Here is a 27913-nt window from a genome sequence, read left to right on the forward strand (position 1 = left end):
ATATATTCCTTAGCTCTGCCTGGGAGCAGCAACATTTCAATAGGCACGAGCCCATCTGGTGTCCCACTCTTGGATTCAAAATACCATCTTCCATTAAAATGAGTGAGGAGTCCTTGGAAAAATGGTCGATTCCACAACTGGGACCAGGAAGTCAGAAGATGAGCCTATAACATCTCGTTGTGCTAGAAAGTGAGGACATGCTCAAAGAATGATGGGGCCATACAGAATGGACACAGAATGAGAGAGATATCAGCAGTCAAATTGGGGACAGTGTGAGCTTTAAATTAAATAATGATGGGAATGGATATAACCCACTAACTAATATAGGAATCCATACATTCATGTGGAGATAATATAAGTTGATGAGGAAGGAGATAGTGACACAGTTTCGAAGTTCCTCCCCATAAAATACCTATCCATTATGAAGAGGAAAAGACTAGTTTTATCTTGAAGAGACCTGGGAGACACCACCTTGATCCATGTGGTCAAAGTATAGGAGCAAACCAAAATGGCAGATCCCTTGGTAGGATACAAGGAGAAGGCAGTCACTGTTACGATATTCCCGCCACAATGCATAACTTAAATCTGATCTTAACTGGGGGATGTTCTGTGATCTTTAAAAGTGTCAAAATCATGAAAGTCAAGGAGACACCGAGAAGCTGTGCTTCTAGACAGAAGGAGACTAAACAGACATGCCTAAATCCAAGAGGGATTTTGAACTGGATCCTCTTGTGGTAAAAGACACGACTGCAAAAACTGGTTGTATTGTGGTTAGGTGGAGAAGTGTCTTTGTAGGAAAAACATAGGACAGTATTAGAAGATGATGGAGTTATTGGGACAACTTATTCCTGAGAAGTTCAAGAAAAAAAAAAGAGGATTTTTTTTGTTGTTGTTTTTTGGTACCACCCTGGCAATTTTCCTGACACTTTGTGATTGTTTCATCATCAGAAATGATGATAAACAAGTATTGAAAAATTAAATTGTAATTAAACAAAATGTGACATATACCTTCAATGGAATAGTATTTAGCCGTCAAAAGGGAGGAAATTCTAACAGATGCTACGATAAGGATGAAGCTTAAAGACATTAGGATGAGTAGGGCACCTCAACGGTGTAGTTGACTTGGTAGTCGACCGAGCATCTGACTTGGTTTCGGCTCAGGTCCTGATCTCAGGGTCGTGGAATTGAGCCCTGCATCAGGCTCCACATTCCGTGCAGAGTCTGCTTGGGATTCTCGCTCACTCTCCCCTTGCCCCTCCCACTTGTGCTCTCTGTCAAGTAAATAAGTAAATCTTTAAGGGAAAAAAGGCACTATGATAAGTAAAAAAAGCCCACCACAAGGGACAAATACTGTATGATGGCACTTATAAGAGGAACCTGGAATAGTCAAATTCATAAAGACAGAAAGTAGAAGGGTGGTTGCCAGGGGCTGAAATGGGGGCAATGGGAAGTTAGTATCTATCGGGAACAGACTGTAAGTCTGGGATGATGAAAAGTTCTGGAGATGGAGAGTGGTGATGGTTGTAGGACTACATGGATGTCTTCAATGTCACTGAACTGTACATGTAAAACTGGTTAAGAGAGTAAATTTTATGTTCTATCAGTTTTACTACAACATGAAATGTAAATTGAACAAAGGAAACTGTGATTGTTAAGGTGCATTCACATTAAATGTTCAGTTTCTGACTGTTGCTGTGAACAGTGACACAGGTGTCGGTATGTGTCTTGAATTCAGTGTCAAATATTCTCCAGCTCAGGCTTCCTGTTCCAGCTCCATGAGAAAGAGCGTATCTTGGAAAAGGAAAATTTTCATGTCTATGCTTCACATGGCCAAGCAGTAACTTTAAGACTCTGTAGAAATTTAGAAAAAACTCTCTGCCAAATTGTGAATGTCCATTCTTAGAGAGTTATAGAATATTTGAGAGCTCATTCTTCAAAGTAAATCTGCTTTCGGTTACTTAGCTAAATAAAGCAACCCAACCTAGTGGCAGAACTCCAAGGTATGAGATTGCTATGGGCAAACAAGGCAAACCCTTCTGTTTCATAGTTTGCTTGGCCCTATAAAACTAGAACTTGCGCGTCTGCGTATTTAATACGGAGGTACTGGAATGCTCTGTGGGAGCAAATTCCCACAGCCATTAAGTGTGACACAGCCACCCAGATGCAGGTTAAGTATACGATGTTAGTACCAGTAAATGCTGTCACATAGCTCCATGGGTGAATACTAGGGATAAACCTAACAGTTGCTTTAATGTCTAGCTAGCTATTCACTGCACAGCTCAACCAATGGCATGACCTACAAGCCTACTTTAGAGTCTCAGTGGGCACAACTCGCTGGCTGGAGGAGCTGGTGGCTCCACGCACTTCCAGCACTGGGAAAGGTCTTGCCTAGTGGTAATACTCTGGCACGGTATAAAAGAAGATACGGTGACCCAAACAGAAAAGCCCTTTGACACTTGGGGCCATGGTCCCTTTGTGTCAAATGCCAGATATGCCAGAAGAAACTTTTTTTTTTAAGGTTTTGTTTATTATTTGTTAGAGAGAGAGAGAGAGAGAGCACGAATGCACGAGCTCGAGCAGGGGGAGAGGCAGAGAAAGAGAGAAAGGGAGGAGGAGACTCTCTGTTGAGCAGGGAGCCTGATGCAGGGCTCCATCCATGGGCCCTGCAATCATGACCTGAGCTGAAGGCAGACACCTGACCGACAGAGCCACCCAGGATCTCCAGGATAGACCCTTCTTTAGTGCCTTCCAGTTCTATGGTTTTCATAATCTGTAACTACTTGGCAATAATTTATGAGTTGATGGAAGTATTGATTATTAAAGGTTTTTTTTTTTTTAATTCCTTCGTTAGGGGCGTGTGTGTGTGTGTGTGTGTGTGTGTCTTTGAGAGGAAAATTGACTTTAGTTGGTCAGTTCTTGGAATGATTGGTCTGAGAACCATACATGAGTCCAGAATTATACTTGCCCTTCCCTCAAGGAAGCATGCCACCTGACAGCGTACTTGTACGGCAACAAATACTATAAGACTAGAGCCCCGTTCCAGAACAGATATTTTGGGGCAGCTGGAATAACACAAGCCCTTTAGACTTAACCCTCTTACGCCAGGCCCAGTACAATTCAGGTTTAAAGGACATAAGTATCTACAAGTCACATTTCAGAAGGCACTGTAATTGGTGTAAACCCAAGTAAAAATGAGCTAAGCTTGGACCCGTCTCATTTACGTATGTCTCTCGAAGGCTGTGTGGAGACGGTTGTGTGAACACCCCGGATGGCCTGGCCCGCTGTTTCAAAGGGCCTTTCCGTCCCATTAAGGCCGTGTCCAGAAATAGTCAAGGCCGGGCCTCGGTCCTGATGGCCAGAGCTTTCACAAACTGAAAACCACGCTCTCAGACGGGATGATGCCCTTCCCTGTTCTCGGTCGTGGCTGAGATTCTCGGAGGTTTCCTTTTATGAGTATTCCTGACACAGAGCCCACAACGCAAGCTCCTTGTTGCTCATCGCAAGACACCGAGTTTCACGCCGGTCCCACATATGGGCAGGATGGGGACCCTGCAGGGGACGGCGCGCTGCCGATGGCAAGGCGTTAGTTCAGAGGCCGCTGTTGGCCTTGGTGCTCCCCGTGCTGGGCAAAGGCCAAGCCCCTGAAGGGGGTCCAGTGGGATCCCCCAGAGAAAAGGCCCCCACTGGTGCCCTTGGATGGATGCCAACCGAGACCTCGGACAGTCACAGGGAGAGAGTTCGGAGCCTCCGCGGGCCAGCCTCCTGAGGCGCCTTCTCCCCTGACCGAGCGGCTGGCAGGTGTGCCAGGCCCCTGGGGGGTCCTGGCGGGCGGGCAGCCAGCACACAGCCGAAGCCCGGGCTCCCCAGCTCTCGGTGCATCTCCATGGGAACAGCTTGGCAGCCCCACACTAGGCGGGGTGCCCCATCTATTTCTATGGTACCTGTCACCATGGCACCTACTTGCTCTGAAAAACACAGGCTAAAAACAGAACCTGAAGGAAAGGGGGGCAATCCACTTCCGCAGTCAGTGCCCTTCTCCCGCAGCTGGTGTCAGACCTTTCGTGTGCTCACGCAGACCTCACGCTTTCCCGGTTTCCGCGATTTTGTTGGAGGTGGCTTTGAAAAATAAAAGCCTTGGTCTCAGCATCCGCCTCATCTTGGGGGTGATGTGGCGCGAGGCTCCGGGGAGTTTGCGCTCCACTTGCCCCGGGGGGTAAAACTCCCAGGCCCAGGCAGCCTCTCTGACATGGCTCCTCCCAGGGTTTGTTCGAGGCCTCCTGGGAGGTGTTTGGGGAAGGCGGGAAAGTGGGGTACAGGGGAGAGGGGTGGTGACATCCGTGTACCCAGATGACCCAAGAAAGGACACACGCTTCTTCCAACAAAGTGGACCACGAGCTTCTCTGGGAGCACCTGAGACACTCTCTTCAGGGGGGGATCCATGAGGCCAAACAGCTTCCCAGAAGGTTTTCCTGAAGTTAAGGGCCATCCTTTCCAGTCCAGGCCTCACACCAGGCTGTGGAGCCCAGCAGAGTATGAGTCTGAACCCTGCTTCGGGCACCTGCCAGCCCTGTGACATCTGTGGGGCCACCTCTGAGCACTGGGTTCATGTGCTCATCTATGACACGGGGAGCAGAAGACAGCCCTCAGGGACAAGCCACTTCCTGTGACCTCAGCCTTCACGGTCCTTCCTCGGTTTGCCCAGCTATGAAATGGGGGCATTGCCAGCCTTAAGAGCTTTGCAAGTGTGGAGGAGGAAACACTGTGCGTAGAGCACCTAGCAGAGAACGCAGAGCTGCTCGAGAGGAAGCTGTGAGGAGGGGGGCGGCGACAATGTGACAAAGGCCAGAACAGGGTGTTCAGCTTGCCCTATTTCTCCCCAACCTGATTTCCTGCCTCCGGCTTGGTGGGGCTGGTATGAGCAGGACCCCTGGGCCTGAGTTGCCCCCTGCCTCCAGACCCCCACCTTCCTCAGTGTCCTTGGGCACACACGTGGCTGAGGACAAGCTCACCTTTCACAGCAGGTGTCGCCAGCAGAAGGCTCAAGAGCCTAGCATTTACTGGGACACACAGGACAATGAAATCCGCCTGAACCGGAGAAAATCCCAACCCAGTTCTCTGCTTGTGGGCTTTTGGAGTCAAGCAGCCCCTGGGGACTCAAATCTCCCCTCTGCCTATCTGTTGCCCGAGTGACTCAACTTCCCTTCCCTTTCCTTCACCATCCGTGAAATGGGGTCGCGCTTCCTGTCTCATTGGGGCACTTCCTTCTCCTTGGGGCACTCAAGGAGAAGAGGCAGGAAGAGCCTCCAGCCCAGACTCAGCACCTGGTGGGCTCCCCTCTTCTCTGTTCCCCCACTGAATGTTTTAAGGTGAAGTAAATACTCTCTTTAAGGAATTAAGGGTTAGCCTTTATAATAGAAGGAAACCGGTGTGTTTCCTGAGTTTGCTGAGGTCCTGGTAGATGCTGAAACTCTCAAACTCAACCCAGGCCAGGCCTGGGGTTGGCATGGCTGACTCCGGGGCCTCTGGGGCTGGCACGGCTGCCCCCGGGGCCTCTGCTGGCTGCCCACCCTCACCACTGCCTCTCAAGAACACTCTGCCAAACAAAATGGTGGGCTCACTCTCACACATGTCTTACTTGTGCCTTTTTTCTTTTTTCTTTTTTTTAAGATTTATTTATTCACTGGGGGAGGGGGGAGGGGCAGAGGGGGAGAGAGAATCTTCAAGTCGACTCCCTGCACGGGACTTGATCTCAGAACCCTGAGATCACGACCTGTGTCAAAATCAAGAGTCAGATGCTTCCCTGACTGAGCCACCCAGGCGCCCCTACTTGTCCCTTTTATTTTGTAAAAGGAATTTCCCCGATGTAATCTCCCTACAATGCTTATCTCCCTCACAAGTCCCACCCCCCAAGAGGACGCACTTTCCACCTGAGGATTCATGTGCTTCCAAGAAACTGGACCCCCCTCCAAGGTGCTGGGGACCGAGCCTGTGGCCGGAGGTAAGGTGATCACGTATTTCCATCTCCCACGTCCAGGGAGTGGTTCATGGGGCCTCTGTGGGTCCAATCAGAAGGTCCCTGGGGACTGTCTTGCGAATGGGAAACAGAAGGTCCACAGGGGCTGTAGACGTGAGGCCTGGACCTCATCTAACTTTCCTAAGCAAGACCAGCTTCTGGGCAGAACAGACACGTGAAGGGTGACAGCCAAAGCCCCACTCAGACCCGGTGCTGGCGCCATGATGGCTTTAGAACCCTGGACGGAACTGCGTCTCAGATGGGCTCCCCCTCTGACTCTGTTGGGTCCGTAGGTCAATAAATCCCATTGGGTGTAAAGCAATTTGAGTTGGGTTTTCCATAACACGAGGAAAAATGCACCACGAACATGATTTCCTCTTGGGGGTTCCAAAGCAGCCATCAACCTTCAGGCCTCAGTTCCCAAGCTAGCTCTTGAAGAAGCCCAACGAATCCCATTACCTCCTTTCCCCTGGGATCCCGTGTGCTATTTATTTAGGACTCAACCATGCGTGGAAGCTTCACAATAAAACTGTCCCTATTTTCCCCACGGAGAACAATGAGGCCCCGGTGAAGTTTTCTCCATGGCTACCCGTTTATTCGTTGGTGAGATTGGGACTAGAAATGAGGACCCTGTGTGATAGGGAGGCTATGAGTAAGCTTTTATTCCTTTTTCTAAAAAGGACATTCATTTAATTCCCCAGTTAGGATTCTAACTTTCTTGAGTCCAAAGCCATTTTTTCTTCCTCTTTGGACCATCCATTGGAGTCACGTGGGATGTGTTTGTATCTCAGTGGCCAAGGGAACGTCCTACAGCCAGGAACACCCTGGCCAGGGGCTCAACGATGCCCGGAGATCTGCCGAGTTCTTTAAGAAGTACCAGGTGCTGGGCAAAGAGCTCGACATATGTATTCTCATCTTTAATAAATGGCTCACTGTATTTACATTATTCTTGGGCCCAAGGGCAAGTGGCCTTTCGCCAAGGCCTGTGAGCAGAACTGTTTGGACTGAAAGTATAAGCTCTCTCCCGAAGAACAAACACAGAGGGCAGGGTCCCTTACTATGGCACACGGAAGGGGCCAGGACTCTGGGTTCGATTTCTGGCTCTACTTCTTATTATCTGGCTGGTCTTGGGCAAGTTACTGTATTTGTGCCTTGGTTGTCTCGTTTGTCAAATGATGATCTAATCCCAACACCTCCGTGGGCTGTGGGAAGATTCCATTGTATCGAACACCCAGCGCAATGCCTGGCATTCTTTTGGCTCTGTTCTGTTCTATTTATTCTTTGCTGGGCATGAACCAGCTGCCGGTTCTCACATAGGTGTGTGTCCCACACCCTTGCTCCATGGATGCTGGCCAGCCCTACCCAGGAGCCAAAGAGATAGAAAAGTTCAAGGAAACATGGGCCACCAGGTAGGGAGAACTTTCCATCCCCTTCCTTGCCAAACATAGATTCGCAGCTGGAAAGCCAGAGCGTGCCGAGGAGGAATGGTTATGGCCCAAGCTGCTTTGTTTCACGGCAAGTTCATTGTGTTTGGATTATAACGAAGTGTTTCTCCTTTTGTCTCTGCCCAGCAAGCCGTGAACAGTTCCAGATCTGACAGCCTGAGCCCTCGGTCTAACTTATTAAAGAAAGGAAAGGGGATTTGCTGGGTGGTTCAGTCTGTATTTTTTCAATTAAGAGGTGACACTGTTCCTCCGAACAGTCAGACTCCCCCTGAGGTTTTAAGCATTCTCGTATAACCAGCACACACTTGCTCAGGGCTCTTTGTCAACTGACGGGGAATGTTCTACCTCTTTTGGTAAATGAGAGGCACTTCTCTGTGGCTAAGGCGGGGAGTGGGGCAGGGAAGCCCGAGGGACAGGAAGAGATAAAATGCCCTACATGTTATCACTTCTTTTCATCTCCTCCTGTATTCAGTGAAGGCGGGTCTGCCCAGCATTTTGTTCCACCCCAGGATGAGGCTTCTGGTTAAAGACTTCTGTTAAATGGTTCTTTGTTTCTGCTGGAAGCAGTTCTCTATCTGTTTATGGGAGGCGGCACTCTCAAAGTATAGATCCCCAGGACACAGTGCTTGATAAAATTGCAAACTTCTGGCTCCATAGGATTCCCACTGATTGAGATGCTAACCAAAGATGGGAGAACCTTGGGTTGCAGATGAAGAGCTTGGGTTTTACAGTCAGATCAGTATGGACTAAATCCCAAGCTTCAGCTCCACTCCCTACTACCTATAGACCCTGCCCAGGTTATGTAATCTCTCTGGGTCTCAAGATCATCACTTGCGCAAGGGGAATGCTGAACACTCAAGAGGTATGGTGCTTCTGTGGTTATTGCAAGGATGCAGCAAGATAATGCTTGTTTAACCATGCTTGCCGTCTAGTAAACATTCACTGCATGCTAACTCCTCTTTTTATATAATACTGCATACAAAAAGTCTCAGGAGCTTATTATGTACAAGAAATAAACTTGGCCATCACAACCAGTGTTAAGAGTCTACCAGTACAGGTTTTGACAAGTCTGCAGACCAGCAACCGGACAGGGAGGTATCATGATCCACAGGAACTCTACCAGGACTCACAGCAAATTCTCAACAACGAGCCAGCCAGGAGAGGGCAGCAAGAGAGAGCCAGAGTCTTACTGTAGCCTTTCCAGTCACCATGCCTGAATGTTAGAGGCATTTGGTGTGGTCCAGGTTGGTACTAGTTTGAAAAGACACCAGATCTGGTGGGTGGAGACACAGTAGTGTGAATTTCACAGCTGGGTGGTGTACATTAGCATGGTGGGTGGTGACTATGTTTCTGACTCAGCACCTCCAAAGATATTTACTTTAAGAAATCACACAGGCATCACTCTATTGTAGGAAACAGGAAAACTTCATTGAGATGAGGTGGTAATCTAAACCAGGGACTGGCAAATTCTTTTGCACAGCCTGTGAGCTAAGAATGGTCTTTATATTTTTTAAGCATTGTTAAAAAAAGAGGAGGAGGGGAAAAATATCAATAGCAAAGAACAAAATAAAAATAATAAAATAGACAAGTAACAAAACCAAGAATATTGCGAGAGTTCATTTTTTCTGTCAACTTGATTGGGTCATGGGGTGCCCAGAGATTAAACATTATTTCTGGGGTATCTGTGAGGATGTTTCCAGATGAGATTAGCATTTGAATCAGTGGGCTGAGTAAAGCAAACTGGCCCTCATGGGTGGACATCATCCAGTTCCTGGAGGGCCTGAATAGAGTAAGAAGCAGAGGAAGGGAGATCTGCCTTTTGCCTGACAGTTTGTGCTGACACACTGGTCTACTCCTGCCTTCTAATTAGGACCTCACCCCTGGTGCCCCAGGTTCTCAAGCCTCTGGACTCGCTTAGACTGAAAGTATACCGTTGGCTTCCTTGGGTTTCTGGCTTGCAGATAACAGACTGTGGGACTTCTCAGCCTCCACGATCCCTTGAGCAATTTCTTATATATTATACATAAGATACAGTAGATAATACAGATATAGTTCCTATTGGTTCTGTTTCTCAAGACAAGAAAAAAAGAACAAAAAGCCCCACAGCATACTTAATGAGAAAATGTTGAGAGCACTCCCTTTAAGATCTGGAACAAGGCCTAGGAAGTCCCATTATCAGCACATTATACTGGTCGGCGTAGTAGAACACGGGGGAAAAGGCAAATTGAAATGTGGAAGGATTGGAAAGGAAGGACAAATACCCTTGCCGCTCTTAGGATTGTCTGGATGGAAAACCCAGCGTGATCTACAAATAAATTATTAAAATTGGTATGAGAGCTCAGGAAGTTTTCTGGATACAAAAGCAATATGTAGAAGTCAGTTGCATTTCTATTTACCCGTAACTGTTAGGAAATATAATTTAAAAAGATACCACCTATAAGAGCATGAGCAAATATCAACCCTTCAGAGTAAATCTAACAGAACATGAGAAAGCCGTTATGGAGAAAATTGTAAAACTTTACTGAAAGGCTTTAAAGGACCCAAGTAAGTGGAGAGACAGTATGCTCGTGACAGAAAGAGTCAATCTTATAAATATATCAGTTATCCCCAAACTGATATACATATTCTAGGCAATTCCAATCAAAATATGAACAAGATTTTTAAAAAGATACTCAACGAACTGATGCCAAAGTTTATTTGGAAGGGCAAAGGGCCAGGAAATGCCAGATTATTTTTTAAAGGACAGACACGTATGGCGGCAGAGGACATTTCCTTGATCAGATCTCAAGACTTCTTAGAAAACCATAGCAATTAAGAATAAATGAAAGAACTCCCACAACTCAAGAGCAAAAACAAACAAGCTGAAAACAAGCAAAAATAATACAAGAAAAACAAAACCTCAACCCAATGAAATAATGAGAAAGGACTTGACAAGACATTTCTCCAAAGAATTATATAAAGAGCTAATAGGCACATGAAGAGATGCCCAAATCACTAACTGTTACAGAAATGCAAAGAAAAACCAAATAAAATGCTGTTTCACGAGTGCCTGGGTGGCTCAGTTGGTTGAGCATCTGACTTGTGGTTTTGGCTCAGGTCAGGATCTCAGGGTCATGGGATCAGGCCCCACATCAGGCTCCACACTTGACCAGGAGTCTGCTTAAGACTCTCTGTCCCTCTCCCCTGCTCTCCCTCTCTCAGTATCTCTTTAAAATAACTAAATACATCTTTTAAAAAATACCATTTCGCTCCACCACCCATTAGGATGGCTGTTATTAAAAACAAAACAATACATAAAAACTGAAAATATCAAGTGTTGATGAGGATGTGGAGAAATTGGAACATTTGTATATTGCTGGTAGAAATGGAAATGTAAGATGGTATAGGTAGCCTTTGTGAAAACAGTATAGCAGATACTCAAAATCATTAAACATCAAACTACAGCCCCACTTCTGGGTATGGATCCAAAAAGAATGGAAAGCAAGAACTCAGACATTTGCACATCTATGTTCTTAGCGGCATTACTCAACAGCCACCGTAGGTGGAATAGTCACAATATTATTATTTGCAATATTCTATAATAGGTCCAGTGATGGATGAATGGATAAACAAAATATGGTACATGCATATAACGGAATATTCCCAAAAGGAAAGACATTCTGACACGTGCTACCTGGATGAACCTTGATGACATTGCACTTGTGAAGTAAGCCATACACAAATCCCATGTGATTCCACTTATTCCACTTTCTAGGGCTAGGAAGAGTGGGAAATGGGGAATTATTGTTTGATGAGAACAGAGGTTCAGTTTGGGATTCTGACAAAGTTCCGGAGATGGAGGGTGTTCATGGTTGTATATTAAGTGAATGTACTTAATGCCACTGAAATGTGTACTTAAAAATGGTTAAGATGGTAAATTTGAAGTTATGAATAGTTTACCACATTTTTTTAAAAGATTGGGTGAGGGGTGCCTGGGTACCAAGTCAGCTGGGCGTCTGACTCTTAGTTTTGGCTTGGGTCATAGTCTTGGGGTTATGGGACAGAGCCCCACATCTGGCTCCACTCAGCATGGAGTCTGCTTGAGATCCTCTCTCTCCCTTTCAAGACAGAAAGTTTGGGAGCTTAGAGGGAAAAAAAAAACAACCACTCACACATGGAAAGTTGATTTCTGATGGAGAGGACATTGCAAATAAATGGGGAAGAAAGTAAAACTGGGAGGCAAGCATCTTATAGCAAGCACAAAAATCAAATCCAGGTAGATTAAATACTTAAAACACGAAAGATTTAACACTAAAATATGAAAGACAAAATAAGAAATTCTTAGAAGACAGTATCAGGAAATACCTTTATGACTCAGCTTGGTAAAGGTATCTTGGATAAGAAAAAATCTCACATGAAAATGAACAGCTTCTGTTCAAGTCACCATAAATAAAATGCAAAGGCAATTCCAAGCTGCAGGTAGATACCTGAACGTACAGAACTGATACCAGATTATAATCCTGTAAACCCTTAAAGAGCTCTTAGGAATCAATTTAAAAAATATCAACAGTCCATTCAAAAATAGGCAAAAGACATAAACAGGGCATTTCACAGCAGAGGAAAAGCAGATGATACATAAAAATTACAACCATAAGGAGCCATAGACCACGCCCATGCAACTGACAAAAATTAGAGTTGACAAGAATGAGATCAACCAAAACACTACCACTGACCACCATTGGAAGTGTAGATTATTACAATCTCTTGGGGAGCTGGTGGGGGGTGGGGATTAGCATCATCCAGGAGACTTGAAGGTGCAAGTGCCCTTCAGATTGGCCATTCCACGCATGGGTATGCACTCGAAAGAACAGAAGAGCTCCACGCAGTATGGGATACTCCCACAGCGGACTAGTATGTAGCAGTAAAAATGAACTACAGTGGGGCGCCTGGGTGGCTCAGTCATTAAGCATCTGCCTTGGGCTCAGGTTGTGATCTCAGGGTCCTGGGATCGAGCCCCATGTCAGGTTCCCTGCTCCGTGGGAAACCTGATGCTCCCTCTTCCACTCCCCCTGCTTGTGTTCCTGTTCTCTCTCTCTCTGTATCAAATAAATAAATAAAATATTAAAAAAAAAGTACTACAGTGTCTTGCATCAACAGTAAGGAATCTCTAAAATGTAATGTTGGATGAAAGAAGTTACAGAAGAATATGTATTGTATTCTATAATATAGCATTAAAGTAGGCATCCACGCTCTGCAAGACCAAATAATATACTGCTAGAGATTTAAGTGTGTGCATGCATGTGTGTGTGCGTGTGTGTGTATGTGTGTGTGTGGGGGGAGTGAAACTATAAAGGAAAGCATGGCAGACGAATTCTGTGTAGGTGCTCCCTGATAGAGAGAGGAGTATTGACTGGGGAGGGACATTCTGAGGCTTCTAAGAAACTCACACTGTTCTATTTCTTAATTTGGGAGGTGGGGATGCAGGTGTTTGTTTTGCTATTCTTTAAGATGAACATATGGCTTATAAGTATGCATGATACATTTCACAATTTTAAAAAATAACATAAAAGATAAAGAGCCTCTCCGTGATGATTAAGGATGCAGGAGAAAAGTCAAATCCTCTGAAGGGCAGGCAAAGGCAGGGCAGGCTGTCATACTCTGGACCAACAGGAAAATGTAGACCGAGAAGGCTTAATTTCTGAACATCTATTTTGGCCTCTCAAGCATTTTTCCCTTTCTTTTTTTTTTTTTAAAGATTTTATTTATTTATTTGACAGAGAGAAATCACAAGTAGGCAGAGAGGCAGGCAGAGAGAGAGAGAGAGGAGGAAGCAGGCTCTCCGCTGAGCAGAGAGCCCGATGCGGGACTCGATCCAGGGACCCTGAGATCATGACCTGAGCCGAAGGCAGCGGCTTAACCCACTGAGCCACCCAGGTGCCCCCATTTTTCCCTTTCTGAAACTGCCTTTCCCTGCAACCCAGAGGGGCTGTCTGGTGGGCACGCAACTCAGGACAGTTAATTAGGGTACCTCCTCTCGTCTGGCTTCTGTGATTAATATAGGGATGAACAGAGGTCCCAAGCCAGCCCAGTCAGAGCTGTCCATGTCTCTCTGTTGGAAAATCAAGAAAGAGGTAACATTGCTATATGTAATGCATGGTGAGCCTAGAGCTCCATGAAATCAGCCTGAAAATGAAGCCAGCAGAGAGAAAAGCAGAAATGAGGACTGGAGAGTCACAGAGGGGCAGAGAGAGGGTAAGAGACAGACAAAGTCCTCATCCTGTCATTTGAGTGCCTTGATCCAGCTATTCCTGATTCCCATCATGGAGACAGTTGTGGATCCAGCTGTGATAAAAAACGTGCTGTGTAGCACAGAATTTTGTATCAGGAGCAGGGGTTTGCAAGTGACAAGCCCTAATATGTGGCATGGGCCATATTGGGGTAGGGAGCGGAGCAGTGTGGAGCTCCCCGTCCCTGACGAGGAAGTGAGCAGTGTCTGATATGTGGAGCAAAGCTGCTAAACCCTCTCCTGTTGAGTCTGGGGATTCAGACTACAACACTCAGTGAGTTTGGAAATTCAAAGACCTTGTTTTTAAAAAAAAAAAAAAAAAAAAAAAAAAGCCAGGTAATGGGTGTGCGATGGCTACATCTTCAGTCTTTTAAAAATATTTTATTTATTTCTTTATTTAAGAGAGAGAGAGCACACATAAGTCAGGGGAAGGGCAGAGATACAGACTCCCCACTGAGCAGGGAGTCTGATGTGGGACTCAATCCCAGGACCCTGGGGTTATGACCTGAGCCAAAGGCAGACGCTCAACTGACTAAGCCACCCAGGTGCCCTTCTTCTGCCTTTAGAAAGGTACTCTTAACAAAAAGATACACTTGAATCTCAGCTCACCTTTCTGAAAGCAGGGAAATGGGAAAACAGAGCCACAAGATCCTCCTTGTGCCTGTGGCCAGTAATTCAACTGAGCTGGGAACCAGAACACCGTCTTCTGGTATTGCAAAAGTCAGATCCCTGCATGGGGCTAAGGTTGGTGCCTGCACAGTCTGGAAGAAGGAAAACACAGTGGGAGATAAGAGAGGAAGGCTGGAGAGGGCTTCTTCCCAGCAGCTCTTGCTGGGCCCTCCCAGTCTAGCCAAAGTGACTATTCCCCACAGTGTGGACTGATTCCATTGGGAAAGAGCCTGAGGGCAAGCAGGCTGATTAGCCCTGCCCCCCTCCAAAGCCTCCCCTGCCCCGCTACCCAGTGTGTCCAGGGCAGAGGCCAAACAGCTGTAAACCTAAATGAGAGCTAGGGAAGAGCAGAGCCCAGAGATGATGTTAGCAGACAGACAGGGGTGAGGACAGGATCCAGATTCCAGAGCCTGACTTGACTGGGCTCCAGTGCCGGTTGCCAGCTCACAGACTTATCAGAAAACTTACTGCTGGGGCACCTGGGTAGCTCAGTGGGTTAAAGCCTCTGCCTTCGGTTCAGGTCATGATCCCAGGGTCCTGGGATCGAGCCCCACATCGGGTTCTCTGCTCTGCAGGGAGCCTGCTTCCTCCTCTCTCTCTGCCTGCCTCTCTGCCTACTTGTGATCTCTTTCTGTCAAATAAATAAATAAAATCTTAAAAAAAAAAAAAAAAAAGAAAGAAAGAAAGAAAAGAAAACTTACTGCTCAGCAACTGTCTCGAGTTTAGAGACTCATACTGCCAGAGACACCCCCTCTAGCAAACCACAGCATGAGATTGCTCAACCGCTGGGGCCCAGCCTGGACCTCTGGGCTGAGAGCCTCGTAAAGGGCCTGCTGGAGGATACAGTCTCCAGAAGACACATCCTCTCTGATGCCACTCACGGAAAGCAGTGAGCCAGGGAAAGTCTTCCAGAGAGCAGAGCCCCAGGCACCCTTGGATGGTGGAGGAACTCCTGTCTTCCAGTAGGTAGGATCTGGCTTCTTGCCAGCCATCTTCTGCAGCCTGTTGGTGGAGTGATCACAACAGGCTGTTTCCCCCCAGTCCCTTTGTTCAATGCCAAGTGGCTTTTCTTCCCAGGGTCTTATTTTGTTTCTGCCACCATTAAAGGATGCCGGGGTGTTGAACTTAATCGCTAGCTGTCAGCTGACAGATTCTTAACAGTAACATCCAGACCCGACCAAGACGAATGTGCAGCCGCCAGCTCTGCCACAATGTGGGCAGCCCGTACCAGGCTGGGTGGCGCATTTCTGAAATGGTATGCTAGGCAGTCAAGGGGTACAGTGCAGTGGTTATCTATTAGTTTCTTTCTGCCCTGTAATTAGTTTACTTATGTTCTCCCCCCCCACAAAAGTATGTCTAAGTCCTAACTCCCAGCACCTCTGAATATGAATTTATTTGGGAAAAGGGTCTTTGCCGATGTAATTAAGGGAGGGATCTCCAGAAGAGATCGTTATAGATTAATCCAGTGGATCTTGAATTCAGTGATGCGTGTCTTTACAGGAGGATGAGACACAGAACGAGAGAAACCCAGAATGAGCAGCCACAGCCCAGTAGAGGCGGAGACTGGGAGGTTAGGGCAGTAAGCCAAGACTGAAGACTGCCGGGGGCCAGAGAAGCTGGAGGAGGCCGGGAAGGGTAATCCCCTTGGGTCTTTGCAGGGAATGTGGCTCCGCCAAAAACTTGCCATCAGACTTCTGCCCTCCAGAACGGCGAAATAATATATTTTTGTTGTTTTTAGCCACCAAATTTTGGAAATTTATTGTGGCACCCCCGAGAAACTCATTCACGCCCAGACATTTGACTGTCCCTCCCCCAGCGGGGCTGTCAGTCACTCCCTCAGATCCAGGGGACCTGTCAAAATGCCCCGTCCCCAAGATCACCTTGGTTGGTTTGGGGATGGTCACTCCAATGGACTATTCATCTGTCCCCAAAATTCGTATATGAGAATCCTAAACCCCAGGAGATGGGCCTCTGGGAGGTAATGACGTGATGAAGGTAGAGCCCTCGTGAATGGGATTAGTGCTTTTGTAGAGGAGACCCCACAGAGCTCCCTTTCCCCTCTGCCTTGTGAGGTCTTCATGAGAAGATGGCCATCTGCCAGCCAGGAAGCAGGCTCTATCCAGACATCAAATCTGCCAACATCTCGGTCTTGAATGTCCCAGCCTCCAGAACCATGAGAAATAAATGTGTGTTGTTTAAACCCCCTGTTTGCGGTATTTTTGTTTTAGCACCCCAAACAGACTCAGACAGTCACACAACCCAGAGCAGGCCATCGGAGTTACCTTTTGTATTTGTATAGCTGTTGGGAAAGAAGAGTTTCTTGCCCTGAGATCGCCAGATACAAGGACAATTTCTCTCCCTCCATAGAAGGAGCTGCCCTGAGAAGAGAGCCAGCTGAGAAGGAAGCAGGGCCAAGGGGTAGGAAGGGAGAGGCTATCCCTGACCCTACAAACAAGCATAGCTAAATACAGATTTCCCTCTGGGACTTTTCGGCCAGTAAATTCATCTTTCTTACGTAAGTCGTAAGTTGGGACTGTCACTTGCAAACCCCGGGTCCTGATCTGCACATTCAGAGAGGTAGCTAAGCCCAACTGATCTCCTCAGCCACGGGGAGCCCAGACTTGGGGGAGCAGCATAAGTAGAGGTCTCCTCGGGTGACAGGGTTGAGGCTCCTGGCATCTCTGGCGCTCATGGTCTGGGCCACTGGACCAGGTCCAGTCCACCCAGCTGGACAGCCAGCCAGTGCCTTATCTGAAACGCTGAGGTGATTACCACAGACAGAATCCCAGTCATTCCAAAGAACAGATTTGGCAGCAAGTAAAGTTCAAGCACGGAGGTAAAATCGCATCATCACAAACAATGAAAGTTTCTGTAAAACATGAAGATTTGCTTCTACTGAACCACAGAATGTGAGCGAGATGCCAACAACGGATCTGCAGCACAAGGCGTTCCCTGGCCCGGGCAGCATCGCCTTCCACCAGTGCTTTCTCTAGCCTTCTGTGCTCCTTGCTGAGGAAAGTCACTGCTCACAGAAAGTCCAATCCACCACAAATTCACCAGCTGAGACCTGTTTCCTACCTGAAGTCTTAAATCCTGCTGAACCGTCAACCCCCCAGGCCAAATGCCATAACTGAAGGAATTCAGAAACCCCAGAGAATAAAGAACCCCTGGGCAAATGCAAAAATCCCATGTATTCTTACAACCCAGAGGAGGGATGGTGGTGTTGCTTTCTTTTGCTTAGCTCCTGGAGGGCAGATTAGCTCTGTCCTCAGCTTACTGGCTGTGCAGCTTCTACAAGTCTGATTGTCAAGGCCAAAGTGCGCTTCTATTAAAAAAATTGGATAAACCCTGAAGAATTTTTTTTTTTTTTTTTTTTTTTTTTTTTTTTTTACAAAGGACCTTAACCTGATGCCTCAGGCTTCCTGAGTGAGAGTTAGAAGTTTCTGAAAAAATAGTCCATTCCTTCACCATCTGTAGAGCACCTTCTATCTGCTGGCAACGTTCTTCCGCCCCGGAGCTGCTGATGGGGAGACTGGTGAGTGAGATCGTGAGAGCAGAACCAGCAGTCGTGGTCTGCGAGATGCTGCCTGAGCTGAGCTTTGACAGACAACTGGAAGTTAGCCCCAGGAGGAAGGTAGAAGAAGGCCCTGCTGGTGAAGGCATGTCCTGAGGCATGAACCTACAGCCCCTTGAGTGGTGGGCACACTTGTCGTCAAGATGGAGTGGGGACAGAAGGTAGGCAAGAAATTACTTGGAAGGGTCAGGTGATTAACCGAAGGCACGTAAGCTTGATCGGAGGTCTCTGGGAGCCCTGAGGAGCAGGAGGATGCCCTGAGCCAAAGGCATTAGAGGGATGACTATGGCAGGACTCCAACAGAGGACAGGACTAGAGGTAGTCCCTCAAGAGTCCTTTTCTTTGCCATATCTGGGTGAGAAGCACTAAAGTCTTTCCCCAATGGTATGAGAATGGAGGAGAATGGTATGAGAATTACAGGAGTTGGAAGAGCTGGATTCACTGGAATTGTTACCAGATTGAAAGCAAAAGATGCAATGAGAAGTGGGATTCCAAGATAATGACTAGATTTCCTTGTTCTGGCACAGGCAGCTGGCGTAATGATACCATTCCTGAAAATTAGGGACATAAGAAGGTGGGTAAGTCTTGGAAGAGTCTGATGAGGAGTCTGGCTTTAGAATGTGAAGTGGGAGGAGCCTGGGGACAGCCACAGCAGCAGTCCATGAAAAACTGGACATTCAGGACCCAATGGCAGGACGGAGAGCAGGGAGGACACCAAGGGAGAAGGCAAGAAGAGGAGTGAGTCAGAAACCGAGGTGCAGGGGACATTCAGGGAATGAGTGGAACAGGAGGCCTCCATAAAGAGACCATAAGGAGATGGAAAACAGTGTCCAGCAAAGTAAAGTGGAAACCTAGAGAGCAGAGGCACCTCGAGAGAGAGGCTCAAAATGTGGGCGTGTGCAATAGTACCAATGTTCTAGACAGATGGAGTCACCTCCGGGAAGAAAAACACCAGCTGGACCTGGAGAATGGCTGGCTTTCATGACATCCATCTTGGCATTTGATCATGGGAACATATACTGGATCACAATGGGTGATGGAGGTCTGAATGTATAGGCGGACAGTGTTGACAGCTAGTGTAGACAATTCTTTCAAGAAGCTTGACTGTGAGGGGAGAGAGAAAGGGACACTGAAGGGAGAAGTCAGAGAGAAATACGGGATCAAGAACAGAGTCCTGTTCAGGCAGGAGAGACTGATGAGAATATCGGTAGACAAGAGGGTAATGACATGAGCAAGAGAACACAGAGGTGGGTTTCTGAGGGAGATGGGCATCAGCGGCACACAGAGAAGGTCATCCATTGGCAGGGGCGCACCCCTTTCCTGGTATGGCAGGAATGACCAGGGAAGATCTTGAGAATTTCTTGGGCCCTCAGTTTTGTTCAGTGTTATCAGTGGACAGGTTGGATCCTCTAATATGATAATGACAGACAAAGCAATGGAGGTTCAAACAGGGCTTGATGGAAAAGGAATAGTCAGGAGGAGACACCAAGGACCAAAAGGGACAGGAAAGGGTCTAGGGACACTTGGAAGGGTTTCCCAGCAGCCTTGGGAGCCCAGGACTCTAATGGTCCAGATGATGTGATGGACAATTCCTCCTATAGCAGTCAGAGTCCCAGGAAGGAGCAGGGTGATTTAGCTTGATAGACACACACAGAAGGATAAATGGGCAAGAGGGATGAGAGAAAGATGCAGATTAGAGTGAAATCCCAACCACCAGAGTCAAGTGAAGCCAAACCCTGAGTTAATAGCAATCACTGGTCTAGGTGTTTAGCACAGGGGCCAGGTCACATCTGTGTGTAGGCTCGAGTCCCTCTTCAACAAAGACAGTGTCTGGGGGCAGACAGAATAAAAATGGAAAGAGCAGGAGTTTTAGAGTCAGGCAGACATGGGATTAAAACTGTCCCTACCATTTCCTTTACTGAGCTCACATTTTTGGTCCACAAAATAGGAAAAATACATGCTTTGCAGAATGTACAAGGATTAAATGAGACGGTTAACACAGAGAAAGCCTGCTAGGCTGTAGACTCCATCGGGTGCCTGTTTTGTTACTCAGGGCTCTGGGTCTGCCTTGAGCAGGTGCTTGGCACATGGTAGGGCCTCAACACATGCAAAGTTCCTCCTTCATCTGTTAGGCAATATACTTCAAACTACCTTCTCTGTCCCTAGAGAAGGGATTACTATTGGTATTCCCTTTTTTGGTCCATCCAAGCTGTTACTTGCAATGATAAGAATGGAACGTTGATCTTTACTTCCTTTCCTTCAACCAGGTTGCTATTGAACTCAGCGCTTTCAGAAACGCAGGCACCACGGAAGTTGACCTCTAAGACCACAGAACTGCCAGACCACATGGCTGCCCAACCACCCACCAAACATGTGGCTTATTCACTTCATTACAGTCCTGTGGGCTCGTGGGTAATCTTTGATGATGTGGGGAGAAGGTTCCCTCTTCCACACATGCAAGGGTGGACTCCAGGAGAATGGAAGGAGCTGGGATCTTTCCTTCATCAGTTATCCCGGACTCAAGATCACAAGGAATAGTGACTCTCTGGAGACAACCTCTGGAGTATGAAATTGACATTGCAGGTTGGGGAAGTTGTTGAATGATCCAGAAGAAAGCAAACAAATAAACAGCCAATGCCAATGCTACCCTTGCTAGGAGGTTTGGGTGGTAAGGGCACAAGGCTGCCCAACCCAATGGACAGTCAGTCTGACGTTCCAGCAGGAGATAACCACGCTATACCACCAGAGGTGTTTGTCTGAAACATAGAGCCAAGAGCTGCCCTGGATTTCACTAAAGAAGAAATCCAAGAGTAAATCAGGCATCCCTAAGAAGTGGAGCTCAGGTAGGCTGAGAATCTGGCAGCCTGAGTAGGCACTAGCCACTCCAGATTCAAGTCCAAAGCGCACCTCTGGGATGTTATGGCCCCATGACCGTGACCTGCTCTCAATTTCTGCCCTCCCTTTCTTCCTTTTAGTAAGAGAACTCCTACGTGTTCGTTGGGCACATTTAGTTAGCCCAGCTACAGACTACATTTTCCAGACTCACCGGCAGCTAAGTGTGCCCCAGTTCTGGTCAAAGAGCGATCCGAGCAGAAGGACCTGAACAGCTTCTGAGGGACGTCATCGAGAAGGGGGCTGTTTGCCTGCAGGCAGGAACAGAAGGTGGACATGGTTGAGAAGCTACAACTAGGGTGAAGAGGGGGATACCCTAGGCCCTGAAGGGGTGAGAAGAAACACAGGTCAAGGAACTTTGATTCCTGAATGACCCTATGGAGCAGAGTTGTTTCCTGTTCTGCACTGACCTTCTACCTCCTGGCCAGTAGGTGAAAGGGAAATATACTTCTATCCTTTTGGAGCCAATGTATTTTGGGGTCTTTTGGTTACAACTTACTCTGTGCCCAAAGTCCTACAGAGCGTTTCCCAGAGATACAGATACTAACAGCTTGAGTACCCAGTGGGATATTTATTAAAAATGTATAGTGTACCAGGCACGATTCTAGACACCGTGCATATGTTATCTCATTTAATCCATCCAGTGCTCCTTAGATAAGGGCTGTGGTCTCATTTGACAGAAGGAGGCCCTGGGAGATACAATTCTTTGTCTGAAGATGCTTAGCTACTGAGTAGCCTAACTAGTAGTCAGACCAGTATCTGGATGGAGAGCCTACCCTTAGCCACTATGCTTTTCGGAGCAGAATGTCTTTAGTTCCATGCAGTGTAAAGGACACAGCTTACTTTTACTAACTTTTCTTCAAAATCATTGCAGAGCCAAGGCAAGTCATTTGGTTTCTGTGCTGTCAGTTTTCTCCAAGAGAACACAGGAAAGGGACCCAAACTATCGATCTCACAGAACTGCTGGAAGGAGAAAATGAACTCACATATGTTTAAGGAATGCTTTCAAAACTACCAAGTGTGGCACAGGTGAAATAGCACCTTAATGAAGGCCGGGAAATACTTAAAATCAAAATAAGAAAATGCACTCATGGTGTGCCTGGGTGGCTTGGTTGTTAAGCGTCTTCCTTCGGCTCAGGTCATGATCCCAGGGTCCTGGGTTCAAGCCCCCATCAGGCTCCCTGCACCGCGGGAAGCCTGCTTCTCCCTCTCCCACTCTCCCTGCTGTGTTCCCCCTCTCTCTGTGTCTCTGTCAAATAAATAAAATCTTAAAAAGAAAAAAAAAGGAAAGAAAATGCACTCAAATTTTTTTTAAAGCAAATGTCATCTAGCAATTTGGCAGATCGCCTGGAAAGGCTGTGGAATCTGCAAAGGAGAGGGGTATGTCTGGTTTTGTGCATCTGTCACCCTCAATGGAAAAGGGGAGAGATTAATTGAAATTCATTGAAAGAGAGCACACCTGTGTGCCTGGTGTGCACGCATGCAGTCACACACACACACACACACACACACACACACACACACAGTCCCATGCACACACACTCAATAGAAGGCTCGATATAAAAGAATCATCATTATTAAGACCAGGAGTAGCAGCAATTTGCAATGCCCATGGGAACTGGACAGGTACAGAGGTCGGGGAGTTGCTGTGGCGGCGGGGGAGGGAGGGTAGGCAATGTGTTTGCATGTGAGTGGGGACTGCTGTGTAAGTCTGGTGTCCAGGCCTCTGAGAGTCAAACATGAAATCTCCCATTTTCCAAGGAAGCTCCTATTAATCAATAAATAAAACACCTCAGAGGCCAGCAACTGATCTCTGGGACTTAGCCCTGCTGCCAGATGTCATATCTGACTCTTTCAGATGCTTCATCATCATTTTGGACAAGCCACAGTCGGCTCCTGACCCTGCCCTGCCCTTCACCCCAGGCCACCTTCCTCTTCCTTCTTCCTCATCTCCACTCCACCCCCTGGTAAAGCCAGCTTTCTCTTTGCTCCCTACTCTCAGACCTCCCCTTCCCTTCCTTCTAGAGCATACCCAGTGATCTTGAAGACACAAAGCAGCTTCCCTCCTCTGCGTGCCAATCAATGCCAACCTTCTCCTTTCTGCCAACATAATCTCAACCTGCTACCCGCCCCCAACGCATGATAATTTTTGCACACGGTCTCAGGAAGCAAGGCGGATTATAGTTAGCTCTCAATTGTCCGCAATGAAGGAGGGGGGGCAGGGAGACACAGATAACATGAGAGAAGAGACACTCCAAAGTCACAAGGCTTTGCCTTTAGCGTTTGGTGGCGCATGGCGCAAGGTCCGAAGCCTGTCACTGCAGCCCCCAGTGGAGACAGAGACAAGCCTGATAAGCCGTGGAATGGGACTCACAGAGCTCAGCCCCCAGTCGATGATCAGGCTCCTGCCTCCACGCCCCTTTCCCCCTCCTTCAAGAGCCCTGCCTAGGTTCAGGCCAACGGCCCCATGCTGGCCACAGCCCCCATGACCATCCCCGTTGTGGCCATTAGCTTCACTGCCGTGTCCCAGGCAAGCCTGAGGTCCCAAGACCGAGAGTTATACTGACAGGTTTCAGTTTTACTTTCTCTGCTTTCACAGGACCTTGGTTTTCTAGGGCATAGTGGCTTGGACCTCTAGGCCCCAGCAGGAGAGGGGACAGAATGAGAAACACCACCCACACCTGAGGGCATCAGGTGCTGCCTGTCAGGAGCTGAGCCCTGACCTTCAGAGGCTCCCCCCCCAACCACCCCCGTGGGGAAAGAATTTCAGGGAACAGCCCCTGGGTGGTGGCGGCGCTGGGGGGGCGGGGGGCATGTGTGTGCTGTCCTGGGGGGAGGGGCTGTGTCGTGTTCTGTGCCCTCCTGACTTACTGTTGGTTTGGGACGTCGTCGGGACTAGGGCTACAAACAGTTCCTCTCTTTGTTTCCACGCCTCGCAGAATGTGTGCTTCCCCCAAAAGGCATAAAGGTCCCCTTTCTTCGGCTCGCCCGCGCCACCGCGCCGCTGGGGCTGTTCGTGGGGCACGGGTCTGGGAGCCCAGGCCAGACCCAGCGCTGACCATGGCAGCCTGCAGCCCGTGCTCACTTGGTCCCTGCCCTGGCGGGGTGGCCTCCCGAGGCCTCCTGGGCGGGCAGCCAGCTCCGGTTCTTAAAGTGGCAGAGCCTCCAATGGTGCTTCCTGCAGGAGTCAGCCTGCCCTCCCTGGAAAAGAGGACGTGGAATTCACGGGGCTTGGGGGAACTTTGAAAAGTCCTGATGCCTGAATGGCAGCCCCAGAAACTGTGATCCAGGAGTAGGGCTGAAGCACTGTCCCGGAGATTCTAATATGCACTGAGTCTTGGGAATCACCCCAGCACTTCTCGGACCTCAGTGTGCTCAGGGACCATGAGCAGATCCCCTTCAAAGGCAGATTCCGATCCAGAAGGTAGACGGCCAAGGTTCTGCATTTCCATCCAGCTTCACAGACCACGCCCAGGGGATGGTGGTGTCAGCACCCTGCCACCCCCATGGGGAGTCCGGGACCTCCTCCCTCACCGAGGCCAGCTGTTGTGAGGGTTCACCGAAGAAGGGCTCAGGGGATGGTGGCTCCCTCAAGGGTAGAACAGGATCTACTTTCCTCTCCTGCTTCAAAGCCACCTGACTTCTCTTTTGCCCCAGGATCAAGCCTAAATACCACCTGAGTTCCCTCACCGAATGGTCCCTGCTCACATCCGTGGCTTCCGCTTCTGCTTCTCCTGAGTCTCCGCACCCCCAACCTCAAAACACGAGTCACACGCATGTAGGCCAATGGCTGGTCCTCCCTTTCATCTCTGGGATCTTGTGTGCCCCTCCCAGACCTGGTTCCCCCTTTCCATCCTCTGCTCCCCTGGCTAAATTCTTCCCTTCCCTGATGCCTTGGCACAGGTGCGAGCTTCCTCCAGACAGCATTTGCTGGCTCCCGAGTACAGGACAGGTGCCTCCTCTGGGTTCCCAGCTGTACTTCTCCTCCCAAAGCCGCAAACCCTTAGGCTTTGCTTGTTTCTCTGCCTCTGATGGTTGGAAGCTCCGGGAACCTGAGCTCATGACTGTGTTAAATAATATTGGAATGAATGAGTGAGAGAACGATAGAATGAATGGATGAATTACTCGAATGAATGAATGGAAGTTCTCTTATATTATAGAATCAGGAACCCCATGTTCCTGATTCCACCCAACCAGGCTGCTACCTCTGACCAGCCAGACCCTCCTCCCGTGTCACTTTGCCAAGGTCCCCAGCGACCACAGATGCTCCTCCTTCACCATCTCCAGCTCCAGCTTTGCCTGCAGAGCCCCAGAGTGGGAAGTTGCTCTGATGGACGTCCTGTTTCTAGCAGATGAACTAAAAGTAAAAGGTAGATATCACATTGGTCCTAAGTCACAGAGGAGCCAGAGCCCATGTTAAACTTTATTGGACGCTAACCCAAAGATGGAAATAACCCAAGTGCCCACCAGCAGATGCATGGATAAACATCACGTGTCCTATAAACACAGAATGGGATCTCTAGAAAAGGATGGAAGTCTGTACACACCACAACATGGATGAACCTGGAAGACATTCCGCTAGGTGAAAAAAAGTCAGACAACAAAGGACAAATATTACCTGATTCTACTTACATGAGGTACTTAGAAGAGTCGGATTCGTAGTCAGATGAGTGGTTACCAGGGGCTGGGGGAGGGGAGAATGGGGAGCTTCTGTTTACTGGGTACAGAGCTTGTGTTTGGGACGATGACAAAGTTCTGGAAATGGATGCACCGACACTGTGAAGGTCCTCGATGCCACAGAACTGTGCACTTAAACATGTTGCAAATGGTAAATTCTGCATGTCTATATTTGACCAAACACATATAAAAGGCTTTATTAGTATCCTAAACCACAGGGACACCTTAACTAACGCCCACCCCACAAGCGGTGATTATTTATAAAGAATCTTTGTAAAGATCTTCAGGGCCTGGAACACACCCTGGCCTTTTCTTTCTGTTTTTTCCCTTGAGGCATAAAGCTGAAATGGAAAGCCTCAGAAGGTTAGGCTGTGGGGACTACCAGAGGTACAGGAATGTCAAATATTTACAGTTGGTTTCTTCAGGGGGGTGAGATCCGGCAAAACTGCTAGGGGAGGCAACCAGTACAATGTTCCGATAGCATCAGAGTGTGCTTGGGGGAAGAAGCAGTTGCTTGTGTCCAAAGAATTTAGGAGTATAATCAAGCTATTGTTGGTAATTGCTTAGCTAACGCGAGTCCCCCTCAAACAAACAAACAAACCCAGGTGATTATGGTATGACAGGTGACTGACACTATTCCAGAGTTAAGGAAGGGGTAGGCCATGGAAGGGTGATAGAAATGGGAATTCGAGATGCCTTGCCCAGCCTGAATTTGACAGGAAGCTTCCAGAAGTGGCTGCCCCTTGATAGTGGTGGGGCTGAGGGATCAGTCCTCAAAAGTAGATCTGGCCTCCGGTAAACCTGAGGTTTCTGCCAACTGCTGAAGAGAGATCAAAGGCCATGTCTTGCTCTGGCTCCACGGAGACCTTGAGGAGAAACCACACGGCATCGGCCCGCAGCCAGCAACCCTCGGCCTCATTTCACTCATTTTACATCAGCCCGGGGAACATGCAAATCCCTGTCTGCTGCGTCCACAGAGGTAGCCAGGAAGGACTGGATTCTGGTTGTCGGCTCTTGTCTCCAGCGGCCTTTCTGCCTTCTCGGGCATCATACAACTTCCCCTTTCTGCAAAGCGCACCTGTTACTCTGATCTCTCGTCTGCTCGACTCCTGGAAGGGAGAGCAGGGAGGGAGATCCCTGGGTATTACAGACTGCACCTAACACCTGGCAGAGGAGGCCCCCAGAGTATAGGGGAGCCAAGGTATGAAGACCTCCAGGCGTCACAGCCCCGCAGTACCAGGGAGGAACACAGGGCTGGCTTCATCACGTCCCTCATCAGCAGATCTCATATCAACTTTTACTTCCTCTGAAAGTGTCCCTGGCCTCCTAGACCAAGCTGGCACCTTCTATTGTAATTTCTCCTAACTGCTAGATTCTTCCTTCAAATCACTTTAGGGAACTCTAAATTCATAAAATTATTTGCTTTTCTGATTTTCCCACTAGACATTAAGCTGCACGAGAGCAGGAAGCATATCTGTTTTGCTGCCGGGTCCCCTGTTCTAACACAGGGACTGGCACATAGTAGGTGCTCCGTCAGCGCTTGGCTGGGTCAGTCAAGGGGAGCCAGAGGAGAGTTCTAAAGGATCTCACTGGGGCCCTGAAATTCACCTTGCTCCCATGTTTGCTGCAGCTTATTCCAGAGTTACATTATAAGAGCTTTATAAGAGCTACTACTTCCAACCATAGCAGTAATCACGGTAACTGCTTACTGAGTTCCTACTATTTGCCATGTTCATGTTTTATCTTATTTAGGGGTTTATCTCCTTTGATCCGGACAAGTGCAATAAGCTCTACAGTGACACCCTACCAGCGACGAGAACATCAAAGCTCTGAAGGGCGAAGTGTCTGGCCCACCATCCTAGGGACACCAAGCAGAGAAGCAGGGATTTGACTCTTGCTGGGTTTTGTCATGTAAACTCCATGAAGGAACTGAGGCTCAGAGAAGCCAAGCAACCTATACAAGGTCACACAGCTAGGAAGCCACAGGCAGGTTTCAAACTGGACTCTGATTCCAAAAGACTAGTCTGCAAAAGAATGTCAAATCTCACACATGTATATTTTAGACAGTGACCAGGGAGTGAGTCCACCAGGAGGAATCAGAGCCGGAAATTCCAAGTCCACTGAACAGGGACTAGAAGGTGCTGCTGAAGGGTCTGGAGGCCCGGACCCTTGGGGCCCACGGCACATTCCTGTCTGCCTCGTTCTCCCTGTAAAGCTCCCTGCCTTCACAGGGCCTGCCTGGCCCTCAGCCCAGCCCCTCTCCTCTGTGGTGCCAGGGCCCCATGCAGTTGGGAGTTCCCGAAAGGCTAAGTCACCTCATCCCCTGTCTTAGGGACAGAGCAGCTCTTGAGTTCATTTCGCTGGCAGAGCGGGGGCGG

At 48.2% G+C, this 27913-nt stretch overlaps 1 protein-coding gene across 3 annotated transcripts in view; it reads right to left on the reverse strand.

Annotated features, from left to right (window-relative positions):
• The window catches only part of DGLUCY (D-glutamate cyclase), a 75446-nt gene extending 51465 nt beyond the window's left edge, over nucleotides 1-23981 (reverse strand). The window contains exons 1-2 of one of the 3 annotated variants that reach the window (XM_004739058.3): nucleotides 23730-23861; nucleotides 21013-21109 (exon numbers count right to left, since the gene is read on the reverse strand). Coding sequence is in view for 1 of the 3 variants with exons in the window: in XM_045071249.1 (XP_044927184.1) it covers nucleotides 23730-23920 (191 nt within the window). In the remaining 2 variants the exon portion in view is untranslated. Of the gene's footprint in view, nucleotides 1-21012; nucleotides 21110-23729 lie in introns of all 3 variants that reach the window. The other 2 variants (XM_045071249.1, XM_004739059.3) reach the window with 2 other exon arrangements.
• Nucleotides 23982-27913: the final 3932 nt, after the last annotated feature.

Source organism: Mustela putorius, unplaced genomic scaffold (genome assembly GCF_011764305.1).
Source record: "Mustela putorius furo isolate JIRA1106 unplaced genomic scaffold, ASM1176430v1.1 tig00000129_pilon_pilon_pilon, whole genome shotgun sequence".
NCBI classification, from domain to species: domain Eukaryota; kingdom Metazoa; phylum Chordata; class Mammalia; order Carnivora; family Mustelidae; genus Mustela; species Mustela putorius.